Source organism: Felis catus, chromosome C1 (genome assembly GCF_018350175.1).
Source record: "Felis catus isolate Fca126 chromosome C1, F.catus_Fca126_mat1.0, whole genome shotgun sequence".
NCBI classification, from domain to species: Eukaryota; Metazoa; Chordata; class Mammalia; order Carnivora; family Felidae; genus Felis; species Felis catus.
The window spans coordinates 98,783,752-98,802,259 of NC_058375.1; the positions used below are offsets into that span (position 1 = coordinate 98,783,752).

Sequence of the window (18,508 nt, forward strand, 5' to 3'; positions counted from 1 at the left end):
AAGCAGTTTTTTGAAGTTGGGACTTCAGTTATGTGTTATTTTTAGTTATGTGGAGCTTTCTGTACCCGGCATTGCTAGATCTGTTGAGTGGTGCACAGACGGTTTTCTATGGACGAGGCCATGCACCCCTCTTAGAGGCATTTCTAACCTTCCCAGGGGAGCCCCTCAGCTCCTGTGTCAGCTTGTCAGCCTGGAGTGGGGCTGGCCCGGTCCGTGGCTGCTTCTGGGAAACTCTGCTACCTCTGCGGAGGTGACAGTCCTGGGGAAGGCGAGCACTGCCTGACTTTTCCCCCTCATTCCGAACTGAACAGTTTTCCTGAGCAAAGGTTCTCGAGGACGTGGAGAGCCACACAGGTAACGTCAGCGGCTCCTTTCCCGGGTTCTCTGCCCCATCCCTGCGCGCTCCCCAGGGCCGCCTGGGCTTTGGCGTAAGTGGGCTTCGAGGGAGGCTTGTGGACTTGCCCGGTTTGGAGAGTGTCTGCCCGCAGCCCTGTGCCAGAAGGAGGCAGGGCGTGGGGTGGGCACCCCGGCAAGCGAAGCCGTGCTGGAGCTGCGCCTGGGCAGGACATCCCTTCTCCAGGCAGCACAGCACGTTGTCTGTGGTTGTGGGGTAGAGAGGCTGGGAATTGGGGCCACCGGGCTCCCATCCAGCTTTCCCTCTCCTGCCTAGCAGGCCCTGACTGAGTTAGCGGGATCCCCTGGGCTCCTCTCTGCGGCCTGGCCGGACAGAAAAGCCAAACCCAGCAACCACAAGAGGGTTTGCTTTGAAGACGGGCCTGAGAATAGCCTGTGAGTTGCCCTTTAAGTTTTCAGTTTTGATCAGGGAAATAACTTTCAGCTGGAATCCAGGAGCCTAGGGATGTTTTCACCTTTCACGTGCATATGGTAGTGTGGGAGGAAATATTTGCACGCCAGCGTGTCTGTGTGCATGAACTGAGACACTGTGTGTGCGGGGACTTCTGGTCTCACCGAGCCCGGAGCCTCTGGAGAGACAGTGCACGGGGAAGGGGGTGGGATGGGTGCTTATGAGGGCGGGTGTGTGTGTGTGTGTGTGTGTGCACACGCATGCACGCGTGATCAGGCTGCAGAGAGTCTCTGGATGGAGGGGTGGGGGTGAAGAAGTTCTTGCCCCGCTTTGGAAAATACCAGAGTCAGCCGTCAAGGAGGAGCCCGGGTCGTTCTGAGCTGGAGAGCCACTGAGCAGACTTAAGACCTGTGACACAAAACCTCGGCTCAGGGACCCCTTGGCTTGCTCAGGGAGTCTGGACCTTCCCTGCACTCTTCCCTGCGCTCCCTCAACCCACATGTATTCCCGTCAGCTGTCACAGGGCTTGGGTTCTCTGTAGGGCTGGCTAACGAGCAGCCCCTTGCATCCTGCCTTTGCATTCCCGGGGCTGGGCAGACGGAAGCACTCAAATGTGGAAGGGACATTGAGCAGCCGTGTGACTGGATGACTAGGGCTTTCAAAACGCGCATTTGCTCGTAGGACTCTGACTTCCATTATACAGGGCTGGTCTCGCCAGATTCTCCCAGCCTCCCGTGAGTGTGCCTGTCGAGGCTGATACTAAGCAGCAGCCGAGGGTAGACCAGTGATTGACTGAAGCACTGTTGGGATATAAGTGGGATAGCTTTGCCATGGCCCTGCTATCAGGGAGGTTAGCTGATTGACTTCTGGATCGTTTTTAGACTCTGTGCCAAACAAGGGGAGTCGAGCCAGGGTTTGACAGAGTGTCCAGCTGATAGGTTAGGGGGCTGTGTTGTCTTTCTGTGAAGTGCACATCCCTGAGCCACTCAGTTACAGTGGCCATCCAGGAATGGAGGGCAACCCTGTCCTGGCACCTGGGCTATTGTGAGTGACCCTGGGAATCTCACCCACTTAGCAGGGGCTAGGAAGGAAAATAAGCAGGGCAAGATAAAAATAAATTTGTAGAGCTGGTGTCAGCACGTACACTGTCCCATAGGGGCCACGTGTCGCAAGGAAAGAGCATAGGCTGGAGGTTTGTAAGCCCAGATTGGAGTTCCAGCTCTCCTGTGTGCCGATCAGAGATTTTTTTTTTTTTTAAGTTTATTTATTTTGAGAGAGAGAGCACACGAGCAGCCGTGGAGCAGAGAGAGAGAGAGGGAGAGAGAGAGAATCCCAAGTAAGTTCTACACTGTCAGCACACAGCCCGACAGGGTTAGAACTCACAAACTGCAAGGTCGTGACTTGAGCTGAAACCAGGAGTCCCATGCTCAACTGACCGAGCCACCCAGGGGTCCCTGGTCAGAGATTTTTGAACGACAGTTTTCTTACCTGGAATGATTGTGGGAGTCAGACACGACGGTATGCGAAAATCAGTGCTGTATGAACCCAAGTCTTTCTTTGAGGTGGTGAGTGTCCTGACCAAGAGCAGGTTCTTCTGCCGCCAGTAGGGAGCGTGGACGCCCTCCCTCCTCTGCCCCTGTACCTGTTGGCCTTACCTCTTCCCTGCTCCTAGGGGCCTGACCTTGGGCAGGGAGAGCCCGCTGCATATGCCTCTACTGAGGGCCAGAGACAGCAGAGGGCCAAGGGCAGAAGGCCTCGTAGACCAGGAAAGGTCAAGGTCTCAGCTGAGGGTTCAAGGGGTCTTGCTCCCTCTGAAACACGGAGCTCCAGCTGGCCTGGGGCAGATAGGATGGAACCCAGAGGAGGGATCGGGATTAACTAATATCTGCAGGCAGCATGCACTTATGTATTTATGTGTTTATATTTATTTATTTTATGAGAGAAACAGCGCGAATAGGGGAGGGGCAGAGAGAGGGAGAGAAAGAGAATCCCAAGCAGGCCCCGCGCTGCCAGCCTGGCCACCCAGGCGCCCCACTGGAGCCGGCTTCTATCGCGTGCCCTCTGCCCTGTGTGGTTGTAGTTGGTTCTGATTTCTAGAAAACCGAAAGCCCAGCCTTCCTCACAACAGGGGTGATGGGGCTTAGAAGGAGCCCCTGCACGGAGACCTGAGAAAGCTGAACCTACGCTTGGTCCCTTCACCCGTTAGCCCCGCCACCATCTGTAAGGTTCTTGACCCTTGTGGACTCCTCGCTTCCCTTGTTTGTAAACTGAGAAAAACGGGAAAGTTCCGTGCAGCCTAAGCAAATCTAAGTTATAACTGATTCCTTTCTCAGCCGTTGTCTCGGTGGGATGTGGCTAATGACATAGCCCGGGAGAAGGCACGGGAGCCGCTTGAGGACGGAACTCAGTCTCACCTTTAAATTCTCATCCCGGAGACAAACGGGGTGGTGAAACCCAGGAGCCGCTGCCAGTCTGCCAGGTTACCCTTGGTGTCCTGACTCCAGAAGAGGATTTTTTTTTTTTTCATTTAGGACCTGCTTATTCAATGAAAAAGCATTGCATTAATTTTGCCCTCTTTTCTCAGTATCCAGCGAGCAGCATTGGTGGTTCTGGAAAATTACTATAAAGATTTCACCATCTATAACCCCAATCTCCTAACAGCCTCCAAATTCCGAGCAGCCAAGCACATGGCCGGACTGAAAGTCTACAATGTAGATGGTACGTGCCTTGAAATGGTGTCTCTCGGTGGTGGATCTAGGGAGCACAGTTTGGGCAACTCTTTAGCTTCAACCTTATGGTCCGTCTGTTTGGTTCTCCCTCCCCTCAGTGTCCATCTCTATGGTACATTCTCAGTTCAGAACCATTTTTTTGCTTTGCTTTGCTTCTCTTTTTCCTTTTCTTTTTTCCCCCTCCCTCCCTTCCTTTCTTCCTTTTGTTCTTTCGTTCTCTCTCTCTCTCTCTCTTTCTGCAGGCAGACATACTTCCAAAGGAATGTTGATTTACAGCCCACACATGTGGGAGGTTCATTCATTTTGGGATTTTCTGATTGAAAACAATAGTGATGTACGTTTCCTGCATCCTGCTCAGAAAGCCGCTTTTGAAATTTTGGATAAGCTACCCACAGACTCAGCTCCCTAGGTCCATGGAGTCAGTAACTTTCAGTAGTTCAGGCATCTGGTGAGATACTTACAGGGATTTCTCAATCCTGGCTAGGAGCTGGGGCTGAGTGGGTGGCCGGAGGCCAGAGGCCAGCCTGGGAACATCAGAGCTGCATTTCAGAGCTATCAGATGGTTAAGTGCAAGAAACAGGACACAGTGTCATTTCTTGCTCAGTGCCTTGGGTCAGGGCAAGAGCTTTGCAGACCTTATAAGAGGATCATATTGTTAACAAGTCAAGTGATTTATGGATGGTGTCAATTTTTAGTGGCGATATCCTCCCCATTTTTGGCGGGGGGAGGTGGTTTCATGAGATATGCACTCTGGTGGGATTCCCAGAGGGTTGGTAAATTTCACCTGCTCTGAAAACTTAACATAAATTCCCAGGAGTGAAACCAAGTTATTAACTAAGTAGTCGATACAGAAGAAAGCATGTGATCTGCCTTGTCCTTCTGAAAAGCGAAGGTGGTCTGTGGGCAGCTGGGAACAGGGCCGCGAGTTCCAAGTCTGTATTAACAGACGGGCCATATTGCCAGACCTCAAGTCCTTTTTTTTTTTTTTTTTTTTTTTTTTTTTTAATAAACACTGTGACCACTGTGATATTCCAACATGGCTTGCTGTCCTGTGTGTAATCCGTGTCTCCGTGTCCCTTGGCTTTCTTTTTTCTCTGTCCTCGTTCTCCCCATTGCGTGTCATTCTCTCTCGTTGTCTTGTTGCCGAAACGTGATGTTCCACATACCCTTTGTGGCCAAACTGAAACTTTATGTAGCCGATGGTGAGTAAGCTCTTCAGCGGACTCCGTGTGTTGTTTTGGGCCAACGTTTTAATCATCTCCTCCTGAGTTCTTTCTCCATTTCCACTGATCCCAGGGGGTTTGGGGGAGATTTCCTTCCCCCAGGGAGCACACTGAATGTGAGTACAGGAGGTCCTGTCCACCCTCCTGGGAAGCTCCTTCTGAGATTTGTGTATGTGCGGGTAGGCGGGTAGACGGTACTGACAGACCGAGGTACTGGCTTTCTGCTGTACTTTGCAGCCCCATGGCATTAAAACCGTTCTTCTGCCTCCACTGTCCTTCCCCAAAGGCCCCAGTAACAATGCCACTGGTCAATCCCGGGCCATGATTGCTGCTGCCGCTCGGCGCCGAGATTCCAGCCACAACGAGTTGTATTATGAAGAGGCTGAGCACGAGCGGCGGGTGAAGAAGCGGAGAGCAAGGTCTGTCGCCCCCCACCCCACCCCGACATAACCCCCTGTCATAGTAGACTTTTTCTTTCTTTCTTTTTTTACTGCCGGAATGAAATCTCCATGTGTAAACGTGACACGCTCAAGCCTTAGGAGTGTCTCCCGTCCCAGGGTTTCTCATACTTCGGCGCCCTCAGGAGGGCTTATTAAAGCACGGATCTGAGGGTCCGGGCCCCACCTGCAAAAGTAACTGACTTACTGTTCAGTGGGGCTGGAGTTGGGCCCAAGAATCTCCACGTCTTACAAATTCCCAGCTGATGCTGAAGCCGTTGGGCTGCGTGGCCCACGCTTTGAGGGGCCCCCCTCCTACACCCCCAGGCCCTTGTTGGTTTCCAAGTTCTGATCATGTGAACGGAAGCGGACAAAGTTGGTTTCCATCGTGGATGCTGGGCCCCTTCCTTCCTTTTCCCCCCGAGGCTGCTGGTGTGGGTGGCTGGATCAAGGGGGATACAGCTCTGGTTCTTTGCAAGGCTGCTTCTGAACCGCCGGCCACCCCTCAGCGTGTGCAGAGCCCTGTGTGTGGCCAGAGTTTGAGTAATCTTACAGCTCTTTTCCTGTAACCCTTCGTTGTGGAGATGGAAGGGTTGAAGCAAGGCCCCTGAGCTCGTTCGTGGCAGAATCAACTTGAGCGGTCATCCCCCTGTCCCAGGGCTCCTTCCTCTTCACCCCTCTGGCTCCCCTGCCTTCCTTTCTCCCTCTGTCCCCTCTCAGCCATCTGGAGTGACAGCTAAGGAGGGGAGCCCTGGGTGAGCTGGCGGTAGGCCGGGACGCAGAGGCGGGCGGGGGCCCTTCCAGACCCTTTAGCACCGCTCTGCTCTCAAGCCTGCGGTGGGCCCCGTCCTGATGACTTTCTGTTGCCCGCCAGGCTGGTGGTGGCCGTGGAGGAGGCCTTCATCCACATCCAGCGTCTCCAGGCCGAAGAGCAGCAGAAAGCCCCAGGGGAGGTGATGGACCCCCGGGAGGCCGCCCAGGCCATCTTCCCCTCCATGGCCCGCGCTCTGCAGAAATACCTGCGCACCACTCGACAGCAGCATTACCACAGCATGGAGAGCATCCTGCAGCACCTGGCCTTCTGCATCACCAACAGCATGACCCCCAAGGTGCCACCTGTCCCTGAGCCTGGGAGGTCCCGCTGTCGGGTGTGCCCGGGAGCGATATGGTCAAAGTCTCTAAAGCACCGACTCATGAGAATTCATGACTCCCACTTAACTTTGTATTATCTGGGTGCAATTGGTTTTTGTTAAATGGCCCTTTGACAGCCTCTAGGTTCACGCAGAGGAAGGACTTTGACTTAAAGACAGTATAGGCAGTAGTTAAAGGTACTCGGCAGGTTCTGGAACTGAGCAGACTCCTTCTAACCTTCCTCCTCCACCAACAAGCTGGTCACCGTGGGCAAATGCTTCGATGGCTCTGTGCCTCACTTTCCTGCTCTATCCATTGGGGCTAATGGTTAATACCTACCTCATCGGGCTGCTTTGGCAACTCAAAGAGCTCGTTCATATGAAGTGCTTAGAACCGTGCCCGTCGTATGGTAAGGACTGAATAAATGACTGTTATTCGTGGAGGAAAGAATGCCAGCACTCTGTTAGGCGTTTTGGATGTCGTGGAGTTAGTTTTACTTGAATGGTGTTTTGAATCATGACGCGAGCATACTTTCAGGGATATTGCAGGAAACGGCTGTGCATCTCAGAGAGGGCTGTGGCCAAGGAAGCAGAATAGAGTAAATGACCTGTCACCAGACAGAGGGGAGCTCAGATCCCAGCTCCCCCAGTTGATTGGTTGGTGACTTTGTAGAAGTCACTCTACATTTGTTTCCTCTGTTATAAAATGGGGACAGTGGCAGCATCTCCCCGATAGGCCTGTTGTGTGAAAGTCATGTTAAATGTGGCAACACGACGTGTAAATCACAAGGTAGGGAGTAAATGAGCTTGGCATACAGCGCTCATGAAATGATTGGTGGCTTTTGTTCTAAGGGCCCGTGTACACGCATCGCCCTGTACGTGTACAACGTGTGGCTGTGTTGCCACTCATCAGTAGCAACCGTCAGGAAAGCAATACAGAGATATTCAGTGGGGGTCTGTAAGGTTTTCCATTTTCTTTGACGCACTAATTCCTCTCCTAGAAAAAGTATTCAGCGCAGTCAGATACATACACAAATATACATGAAGGTGATTTTTGCAAAATAATCTGGAATAACTCCACGCCGGCCATCACTTAAAAATAGAGCAGTGGCTTATAAATCACGGGATGTCACCTGTTAAAAATAGAAGAATCTTTGTTAGAATATTAAGTTACAAAAAACGGAATGCAAGAAAGTACGAGTATGATACATCTACACATGCAAAGTGATAGCTGATACCATGTGGAACGGAAGCCGTTTTCCTTTTATTTGAGATGTCTTACTGTCCTGGTTGCTTTCGTTTTTGTTTAAAAAATGTATACTTTTGGGGTGCCTGGGTGGCTTAGTGGGTTAAGCGTCTGGCTTTGGCTCAGGGCATGATCTTAAAGTTTCTGGGTTTGAGCCCCACGTCGGGCTCTGTGCTGACAGCTCAGAGCCTGGAGCCTGCTTCGGATTCTGTCTCTCTCTCTCTCTCTCTCTCTCTCTCTCTCTCTCTCTCGGCCCCTCCCCCCCCCCCCCCCCCCCCCCCCCCCCGCTCATGCTCCATATCTCTCTCTCTCTTTCTTTTTTTTTTCTTTCAAAAATAAACATTTAAAACAAAAATGTATACTTTTTCTGAATTAAAACTCATTTCACACTCTTTCTTTGTGTAAAAATCCAGGCATTAAAGAAAAATACAATGTGCAAAGGGAACTCTCCATTCTACTACCCTAAACTGTTCGTAGTGATAAGGAGTCAGTATGTATGCTTCCAGAAAGGTGTGTGTGTGTGTGTGTGTGTGTGTGTGTGTGTGTGTGTGTGCGCGCGTCTGTCTGTCTGTCTAAAGTAGAAGTGGAAAAAAAAAGCAAACCACAAATGGGAGCTTATGCACACACACGCACACACACACACGCAGTTTGGAAACTTGCTTTTTTCATTTAAAACGATCCCTTGGCTGTTTTCCCATGTCCGTACCTTCCAGATCTCTGTCCTACAGATCTAACTCGTTCTCTTTAGTAGTTGCATCTTATTCCACTGAATAGCACGATTTGTTTAACCAGTGCTTACGATGCACATCTGGATTAAGATCTTTCACTAGTTTAAACCAGGGCTCAGCTGTTTTTGTTAATCGAGTTTTATTGGAACACAGCCACACCCTTTTATTTCCATATCGTCTATGGCTGCTTTCTCTCTCCACAGACTGAGTTGACCAGTTGTGCCAGAGTGTGGCTTGTGAAGCTGAAAATATTTACGTTAGAGAAAATGTTGCCAACCCCTGGTCTAAACAGGGTTGCAGCAAATATCTTTTTTACATGTCTTTGTGCATCTGTGTAACTATTTCTGAAAGATAAATTTCTGGTAGAGGAACAGCTAGATCAAAGGTACAGATCTTGCCAAATTGTCCTTCCTAGGCATGTTACTATTTGACACTTTTGCCTCTGAGAGAGGATTGTTTATTTCTCCCACACAATTGGCGTGTCGGGTGTTACCATTCTTTTTAATCACTGTCCACATAAGAGGAAAAAAAATATTTTTCATTTTAATTCCTGTTTCTTGAATTATTAATGTGGTAGAACATCTTTTTTACTATGTTAATTTTCTATTAATATTTATTCTATAAATTATTAATTTCATTTCTCTAATTGCTGAGTTATTTCTTTTTCTCATGATTCATAAGAGCTGTTTGTTTTTTGTGAGAGAGAGAGAGAGAGAGAGAGGATGAGCAGGGGAGGGGCAGAGAGAGAAAGAGAATCTTAAAAAAAATTTTTTTAAATGTTTATTTTTGAGAGAGAGACAGCATGAGTGGGGAAGGGGCAGAGAGAGAGGGAGACAGAGAATCTGAAGCAGGCATAGAATCTGAGCTGTCAGCACAGAGCCCGACGCGGGACTCGAACTCACAAACCATGAGATCGTGACCTGAACCAAAGTCGGATACTTAACCGACAGAGCCATCCAGATGCTCAGAAGGAGAGAGAGAATCTTAAGCAGGGGCTCCATCTCAGAAACCCTAAGATCATGACCTGAGCCAAAATCAAGAGTCAGACGCTTAACCGACGAGGCCACCCAGGTGCCCCCGTAAGAGCTATTTTTCTATTAGAAGGATGTTGAGGCATGGCTGTACTTCCCGCCTTAGAATATAAGTGTACAGATCAGAAATAATATACGTGGCAGCAGAGTGAGGTATAGAAGGAAGGCGATGCACATAGAAACCATCCTGTGTCTAGGACCAGAGTGCTATATCCCCATATATCCTGTCTGAATTGCTGGCTCATTCTTGCAGCTTAATCAGTGTATTTATTGATTTAATACACCGCTGAGCCGAATGTCACACGGGAGTCAGGCCAGTGATTATAAGCGCTTAGAGGAGGGTGTGTTCATGTGTCCAGAGGTTCAGGTGGTGGTCTGAGGAGATGTAAACGCCCAGGAGGAACAGTGCATGTGGGCACCATTTGGGGCGGATGGGGGCAGGGGGTGCTGTCCAAGAACTCCCAGGAGCTAAGGAGCTAAGCACTGTTGGAGCAGGAGGACAAGGACATGGGCTCTGGCATCCCTCGGACTTGCCCTGTGCACATTGGTCCCACGGGAGATCACCATCGCTCACACTGGTTGGGTTTCCCTTGTGCCATGCGATGGTTGGAGGTAATCTTTTCATCCCCACAGCGGCCCTGTGAGTTAGGAGCTGTTACTCTCTCCACTTACAGGGAGGTTAAATGACTTGTCCACAGTCACACAACCTGTGAGTGGTACAGCATACATTTTTAAGCGTGCAAGTATATCCTTTTATGTGTTAGGCTTACATTTCCCTGGTGTCCCTCGGGGCCAGCCCTTGCCCTGAGGAGCTGTCCGTGCAAGAGGAGGCAGGCCCAGCACAGGGACAAGTGGTGGCATGTGTGGTGGGGCTGAGCCTTGGCTGGGCTGGTGCCTCAGCGATGGCTTCCGGGCAGATTCGGATGCCAGCCACCACCACCCCCACCCCGCCCCACCTCTGGTTGGAAGTTGGCAGAGGGGAATGAGGACGTCCAAGGAGGTTTCCCTACCCAACAAGGTCTCCGTTGTGAGGGTCTGATGGGAATACGGTGTGATAAGCTGGGTTCCATCTTGGCTTGCTGGGAAACATTTTCATCGGCACAGGATGAATAGGCCCCTGGTGGCACTGCCGTGGGCGTGGGGTGATTCTTCCCTGATGGCCTTTCCCCTCTTTTCCAGGCCTTTCTGGAACGTTACCTCAGCGCAGGCCCCACCCTGCAGTATGACAAGGAGCGCTGGCTCTCGACGCAGTGGAGACTGGTCAGTGATGAGGCTGTCACTAACGGACTACGGGATGGAATCGTTTTCGTCCTCAAATGTTTGGACTTCAGCCTCGTGGTCAATGTGAAGAAAATTCCATTCATCGTACTCTCGGAAGAGTTCATAGACCCCAAATCTCACAAATTTGTCCTTCGCTTACAGTCTGAGACCTCAGTTTAAAAGTTTTATATTTGTGGCTTTATTACAAAAAAAAAAAAGAATATATGAGATATCTATATATATATATATATGTATACCAGAGGGGCATCCTTTTTTATTCTTCTTCATCGCTGACTGAAACTGGCAGATGATAGACCAGTGTCCTTTCACCATCCGCACTTTATTTGGAAGGAAGCAGGGGATGTCCACCCTGGAAAACAGTGACTGACGACATCTGACTTCTGTGGATGGGACTTCTCTAGAAGCTGTTCCCTGGCGCTTCTGTGACAGCTGTAAACCAAAGCGGAGCTGGTGGCTCTCAGGAGCCTCGCCTTACAGCATCTAGTCCCCGCCTCTCGTCCAGGACCACGCCCTCCTGTCACTTCTGGTCCACCCCCTGGTAGAGCTCCCGGGGGACACATCTTTATTCTGTTCGGGGAAACCAGACGCGACATGTCCACATATGTGTTTGTGTAAGTAAACGTCCAGCACCACATCACCCACGGGAGCCACGGGCCGTTCAGGAAACGCCTGCCTTCATCTTTGTTCTTTGTTGCCTTAAGTGCTGCAGAGAGAGGTCACGACAGAAAATGTGCACTATCCGTTTACAGCTCTACGTGATTTTATGTTGTTTTCTCCCCCAAGGAGAAAACCTGCCTGTCCTGTTTCTGACCCTGCTTCCCTCCAGTTGAGCAGGTAGACCTTTCCTGACCCCATGATTGCCCACCCGTCTCCCTCCACCTGCCCTCCCCTGCACGCACCACACACCGGCCAGGGAAGGCTGCCGGGACCTGGCTCTTCACGCGGGCTCGCAGGCTTTGTGCGCCGCCTCCAGTGGGCCCCGGGGATTGTTTGCACAGGGAAGCGTAGAGTGCCTACCAGCTAGAACACAGGGCGAGCAAGCCTGCTAGGCTGTCCCTCCCAGGCTGCAGTGGGAGCCCCTCCCCTCCCGGTCCTCCTCCCGGCTGCTCATAGGGACCAGGCGGAAGACTGACACCGGGACTCAGGGACTGGCAGGTGCAGCTCGGAGCCTCTCATTTCCCGCGGAGATGAGTCCTCGCCGAAGCTTCAGAGCCGGCTGCCCTGCCACGGGAGACCAAACAGTGCCCGGCGCGGTGACAGCTGCTGCTGTCCGCTCCCTGCTTTCTGACCACCATCACTGTGCAACTCGTCACCTCTGCCACTTAGCACCAGGGAAGGAGCTGCTTTGGCCCTGGTGCTGGAATTTCTTGTAGTTATTGGGAAAGTGGGGAGAGGGATTGGGTAAGTGGCCGAGCTTGGGAGAAGGAAAGGGAGGGAGCCAGTCTTAGGATCCCGGGCCATTCATCTGTGATCGGTTTCTGAAATGCCGCTGGTTTCAGTGAGCTCACCCCTGGCCAGAGGGAGCAGCCGCGGCTTGGGGGTGGGGGTTGTGGCAAGCTGACCCGGCGGAGGCCTGCTGTAAGGGAGCCCCTGTCCGTGCCTCCGTCTGCCTTCCTGTATCATGGCAAACCTTTACAAAGTATTTGGCCTTGCTTTTCCCAGGAAGTTGGGGGTATTCAGTCACCTCGCTTTAGAAAAGGAGAACGCTGTCGGAATGTTCTCTGTGTGTGTGTGTGTTGGCACATACCCTTACTGGGCTGTGCGTTCCAAAAGTGGTGCAGTATTTGTGTATCATTTTTGAAAATCACAATTGGCTTTGGATATTGGTAACGCACCTGTACCTGAAAAAGTAAACAGCGTTCTCGAATCAACAGCCTTCCGCTCAAAAAGATAAGTGTTGGAAAAGCAGAAAGGAGACACCAGTCAGTGTGGCCTCGAGCCAGGATGTGCTGTGTCACTACATGGTTCTGTTTATGAAAAACACATACCATGTAACCATGGTGCTTTTTTCCTAGCTGTTGCCTTTAGGTCCTTTCAAACTGGACATTCCTTATGATATCTTTCTCAGGAAATCTATTTTGGGAGATGGGGCGAGGAAAGGTGTAAGTGGATGAGACTTTGGCTGTGCAGCAGTTCTAATGTCCCAGGCTAAGGGTGTCAGAGGCTTCTGCATCAGGGAGGGACACAGCGGCTAGAGACGCCGTAAGTCCGTAGAGTTCATATACAGGACACGTAGTTCGTAATGACACTGTTCATCAACGTTCTAAAATACTGTGCCTCCGACCCGATCTTAAGTCCCCAGCCCAGGGGTTACGTTGGCGTCACTGCCTTGGTGCAAGTATTCCCAGCAGGGTGAAAAAGGGTTTAAATTAAGGAATTTGTTTTCTCTCTCCCCTCCCCCCATCCTCCCTCCCCCCAGTCTTTGCATAGGAGAATGTCAGCCTTTCTGAAATTATTGTTTCGGTTTTAAATTGGATATCGATTTTTGACACTGGCTTCGTATTGAGTCCCCTTTGAAAGAAGAACAAAATAAAATGCAGGATCTTTGGATAAAGCCTTTGCACTTTCAAAACCTTAATAACTCGAGTTGCTGGTGCAGTGGGAACATTGTAAGTGACATTAAAGAGATTGAAGGTTTCAGAAAGCTGCGTCACACAATCGAAAACGATGCGTTTTCATTTCAGTCCATGGAACCAATAGGCTATTCTTTTTAAAAGAGGGTAAACTGCCTGAGGGCTAGTAAAATACAGGTGACTTCACATTAGAGGAGTCAGGATTTCATTTGCCTTAAATGTTTATAGATTTTCTATAACTTTCAGCCTAAGGTATTAAAACATGAATGTTCAATGTGAGGAGTAGAGGACCCCGATGAGGAGTGCGTGCCTGAGATCACTCTGTTCCCTGCTGCTGTTTTAACCAGTGGGTAATTTTTGTTCTTCGGTGCCTACTTCTGATGGTGATTATAATTTTCAATCGTCCACGAACTGCATGTTACAGTTAAAAAGTCTGCATTCCTAGAGGGGGAAGGAACTCTAAGGCTTTGTGGTTTATTCATCCTCTGCGTTATCGGTTAAGTCAGAAGCCAGAATACTTAATGCTGAAGTTCACAAAGCCCTTGAGAAAATGCTTGGCCAGGTTTTTGCCTGGCTCTCATCGTCTTCCCTCTCTGTCCTTCCCTTTCACATCTACGGCCAGGAGAAACTCTGTGCAGAGGCGGGTGGAGGTAGGTGGCCCTGGGGGGGGTGGGGAGGTGTGTGTGTGTGTGTGTGTGTGTGTGTGTGTGTGTGTGTGTGCGCGCGCGCGCGCGCACATGCACACATGCAGCATTGTGGCTCATTGCTAGAGTTCAAGCGCCTTTTCAGTGTGTGTGTGGGGGGGGTGATGAGATGAGGTGTCCCCCTCCCCTCTCACCCTACTTATGGCTCCCCTTCATTTTGCGTGCATGTGTTTAGATACGGCTGTATCTCTGTGGCAAGTCCTCTGTGGAGATGGTAGGAATTAGTTACCCTGACTCTCCTCACCCCCACCCCTGGCGCCTGGGGAAGTGAGTGTTAGTCACTCCACAAAACCAAGAGAATCGGGCCCTTGGTTCACACGCCCTCTGGCTGGGCTCTGTGATGTAGCGTTCCCTAAATGGGGACGCACACTTGTTTGTGGGTATGTGTTTCCATATCTGTGTGCATTTCTCTTGAGGGTAATTTACGAGCAGCGTCTGGTTTATATGTTAGCCATCTGAACATCTGTGTTGTCTATAGATGGGTTAGTTCTGTCAGCAGGTAATTGATGCGTGTGTTTGTATGGATGAGTGTCTTGAGGGTGTCTGTGTTTCCCCCATACCCTATGGCGGAGAGAGTTCCTAACAGCACCCAATCCTTTGGAAGGCTTCTCTAAAGTCCGTTATTTCTCCCTTGGCTCCTATATTCCTTTCCATCAGTTATACTGGCTTCTCCCCAGGAGTAAATGGCTTTAGCATAGAAGTGTCTTCTGGAAATTTTGATGTCCTGCAGACAATCCATTAGACTCTCTCCTGCCTCAGGACCCTATGACCTGAAAACAGTAAGAAGCAGAGAAAGAAAGGTCAAGCTTTCTGCTGCTCCAAGTTCACTACCTTGGAAGCCTTATTCTATGTTTCTGAATATAACTTAAAAACTGAGCTTCATAAAAAAAGATAAGACTGATTACTAAAAGTAGCACAGAAATGTTAACATAATATTTAAATAGTCCAGCAGCGATCCTGCGATTGTAAAGTGATGTAAGTATTTCTGGGTAGTGTTTATGCTTTATGGATCTTGTTACAAAAAAAAAATAATAAATCACTACTGTGAATTTACTATGAAACCTTGTGATCACATTCCATCGTTAATAAAATATGAGTCGTTCTTAAGCCCATAGCACAGTTCTTAAATGGTATTCAGGGCAGTAGTGAATCAAGGTAATTTAGACACTACATTGAAGTTGCTGTATTGCACTTTAACCAAGTTGATGCCCAGAAAATTAGATTTCAGGTCATGTTTTTGACAAAACATATTTTGGTCAGACAAGGAAGAGAAGGGTGCCGACACTGTGTCTCAGGTATCACGTCAGGTGCTGTTCTAGAACGGGAACTCCTTGGAGGCAGGGTTATCTCAGTTTAACAGGTGAGAAGGAGGACAGTCAGGGAGGGAGGGACCAGTCTCAGGTCTCATGGCTAGTGAATGGGATTTCAAATCTAATGTCTGATTCCAGCCCCTCGCTCTCTGTACCTCGAGGTGTGATCTAAATGATCTGGCATCTGGGAATGTGGAGGAGGGACCTGAGGACACTTGACCTTGAATCTGAACCTGGGGGTGAGGGTTCCTTGGAGGTGGTGGAATCCCTTCGATTCTTTCACTTTGCACCAGAGCTGCGGCCCCGGGGGGAACCTCTCTATGGTGCTGGCATGTTTCTTGCGATTTCTAATGGAAAGAATTTGAGAATGCCCCGCCCCCAGGCAACCCAGCAGGACCAAGGTGCTGTTGTTCGGGCAGCCACCCCTTGCTTTTGCCCCTCTGGCCCTCTGCCTCCATCCTGCTGGCTTGGGCAGGTGGGCAGCGGGCGGACCAGGCTTCTTCCTGAGCTGAGGAAGCTTCTCGCTGGTGCTCTGCTTCACCTGGTTAGGGTGGGAGAAAGACCACCCACAGGCCCCGCCTCGGGAGCTCTGGAACTGGGGGGTCCCTGGCCTCCCCGTGACATCGGTGCTCTCAGCAAGCACTTTGCACCCCACCCTTTTTCCCCACAGTTGCCCTCAACAGTTTTAACACAACTGATGAAACAGAACTCTGGAAACGCAGTTTTCCTCTCTTCCGATGCCTTTAAGTTTTGTTCCTTGGAGTACAGACTACCTTTTTCTCTCCTGCTGTTTGCTTTCCGTAAAGGACAGGAAAACGAAGATGGGGCTCTCATTTCTCAGCAGGGCTGCTCCTTGGGGATTGGCACAGATTTCCAAAGGGTAGAAAAGAAACTGTAAGACTGCTAAATAAAATAGAATTTGGGGACTCTGTGAGTCTCCCTTGCCAGGCCTTGTCCCATTTTTATTTGGATAATCCAGTTTGCTTTGTTTCACCTGTAAAATAAATCTCTTTTAATGGGTTGTCTTAGAGTTTCCCCGATACAACAACAGATCTCGAACAGCCGAAGCATTAAGTGAAAGGTTACTTCCAATATGGCACGAAGGATCTACAATTACGACGTCTCGCAGCTTGAAAACACCAGTGGTTTGACTTAGGGGAATAAAAACACTCTTACCTTGAGCCTGGGAGGGGTGGGGCGCAGTGGGACAAATGTGATAAATGCCAAGGCTTTGGTCTTCAGAGTGTCTTTGGCACTTCTTTTGGCACTGAAATAAGTTTTGCATACAGATATTTGAATGTACAGTTGTCTGGTTTTGTGTTTGCTTGTATTTATCGGAGTTTGCCCGCGTAACATGAGCTTTCGTGCTGAAGGAGCTGGTCATTTAGGAGTCGTTAAGCCCCCCAAAAGCCCAAAGCCTAGGAAAGCTTCATCTCTGGGGACCAGAGACTGTCGCTCAGGGAACCAGTGATGGGACCCAGGCATGGGAATCTGTGGGTGACAAGTCTAGTTTGACTCACGTCATAGGGAATTCAGATCGTTGCACACTGTCACCGTTGCAGGGGCCAGGTAGGAAGAGGTGCCCCTCCGTTATAGAAACAATGGAATATTCGCTTCATGTGGCTCATCATTCTTCAAGAAAAACGATCGTAAAATTCGAACTCTGGTGGTAATTCCTCATTTCTATAATGGATTTGCTGTAGGGTTATTTAAATGGCAAACTCCCCTGAGGTCCCTAAATTATGACATTACCCAAACTTGATGTCCAAGCAGTCGTCTGTGAGTACAACTGTTGTGTAGGGTACAGGACACTGGCCAGAATGAGAACGGCTGGGTCCTGACTCATGGGGGTGGTGAACATCACTCACCTGGTGAATGACCACTGACTCAACAAAGACTCTAGAGAGGAGGCCAGCAGGGCCGAGTCAGGTCTTCAGAGAAGTTCATTTGCCAACAAATTGCTTTTGTATTGAAAGAAATTTTCACTTGTGGATCTACAACCCGGAAGATTCCATGACAAAACCGTCTGTCTCTGTCTGAGGGAGCCAGAATGGTTTGTGCAAAAACGGGGCCGGGGGACTTTGCGTTCTTTCTTGGTAGTTGATACTGTGCTTTTTGTAACCGGGAGGGGGCAGTTTTGCTAATCAGTCTCTGCTCTCGTCACCACGTATGTATGAGAACTTCTGAATAGGCTCTGATGAGGCCTTTCGAACATCTAAATGAATGGATCAACCAGCAGTCATCCGCACGAGGACACTTACACACATGCACAAGGTGTATCCTAGGAGATGTCTTCTCATTGTGACATCTATCAGTACCAATGTTAGTGTTTACAGCTGACACGGCGTACCTGGCAGCCAAGTCATTTGGTCCCCTTTTGGGTCCCACCCCCAATCCCAATGAACTGTTAAAACATTTTACATGTTGCATTTTTTTATACTGTAAAACTTGAAAAATAAACTGAACTCCCAAATTGTATTTGGCTTCTTTTTTTCATGTGGTTATTTCAATCTAAAAAGTTGTTTGGTGTTTTTCTTTTTTTATTCTTTTTTTAGGGAACATTTGCGCTCTTGTATGATTTTGATACCCTCTTAAAAACACGTCAAGGTTCTGTGAAAACCAAGACAATTATAATGATAGATTGAATGAAATGTGGATTGCCACTGTAATGAAAACTATCTGTTGTGATCATTTTATGCTCAAGAGAATGTTTTAAAATGAATAGATAACTGAACATTAAAATCGTAGGCTCTAAAAATGAAGATCAAATGGGCCTTTTGAATAAATCAGCAAGTGAAAAAAGATCCTGGAGTTAAGTAGGGAGGAAGAAAAGTGTCAGACCCTGGATTTGTTGGGGGGGGGGAGGGTAAATATTGGATTGTTTTGGTGAGTGGCTTGGTAATTCAATGTTAATTATTGAGGGATTTCAGATAGGTAGGTCTATTTAAAAGGAACTTGATTATTTTCCAAAGAAATGTTGGAACTTGCCTTCTGCTACACTCAGCTACTTTTTACCTGGATAGAATGCTGATAGCACACAAATTCTCACCTGTTGCATGGACAGGGGACAGAGAAAGCAATTGATTTGAAGATATTCACTGTATAGATTATTGACAAATCCTGTTTCTCTGGGCCATCGGCCAAGACGTGCATACTTTATATCTGCACAAGCAAACCCTGCTGGAGAAAAGATTAAAGTTGCCTGCAGACATAAACCGAAGAGTCCTCTCTTTTTCATTCACTGCCCATTCTACTGCTATGGAATTTTGGAAGAGTTTTGAGAATATCAGATGATAAACTATCAGATTACG

At 49.2% G+C, this 18,508-nt stretch overlaps 1 protein-coding gene across 2 annotated transcripts in view; it reads left to right on the plus strand.

Moving 5' to 3' along the window:
* Positions 1–17,675, plus strand: part of VANGL1 (VANGL planar cell polarity protein 1) — a 54,195-nt gene extending 36,520 nt beyond the window's left edge. For both annotated transcript variants that reach the window (XM_045033322.1, XM_023259024.2), the window contains 4 exons: positions 3,390–3,523; positions 5,044–5,176; positions 6,069–6,303; positions 10,509–17,675. In XM_045033322.1, coding sequence (XP_044889257.1) covers positions 3,390–3,523; positions 5,044–5,176; positions 6,069–6,303; positions 10,509–10,769 — 763 coding nt within the window. In that variant the 3' untranslated portion in view covers positions 10,770–17,675. The remainder of the gene's footprint in view (positions 1–3,389; positions 3,524–5,043; positions 5,177–6,068; positions 6,304–10,508) is intronic.
* Positions 17,676–18,508: the final 833 nt, after the last annotated feature.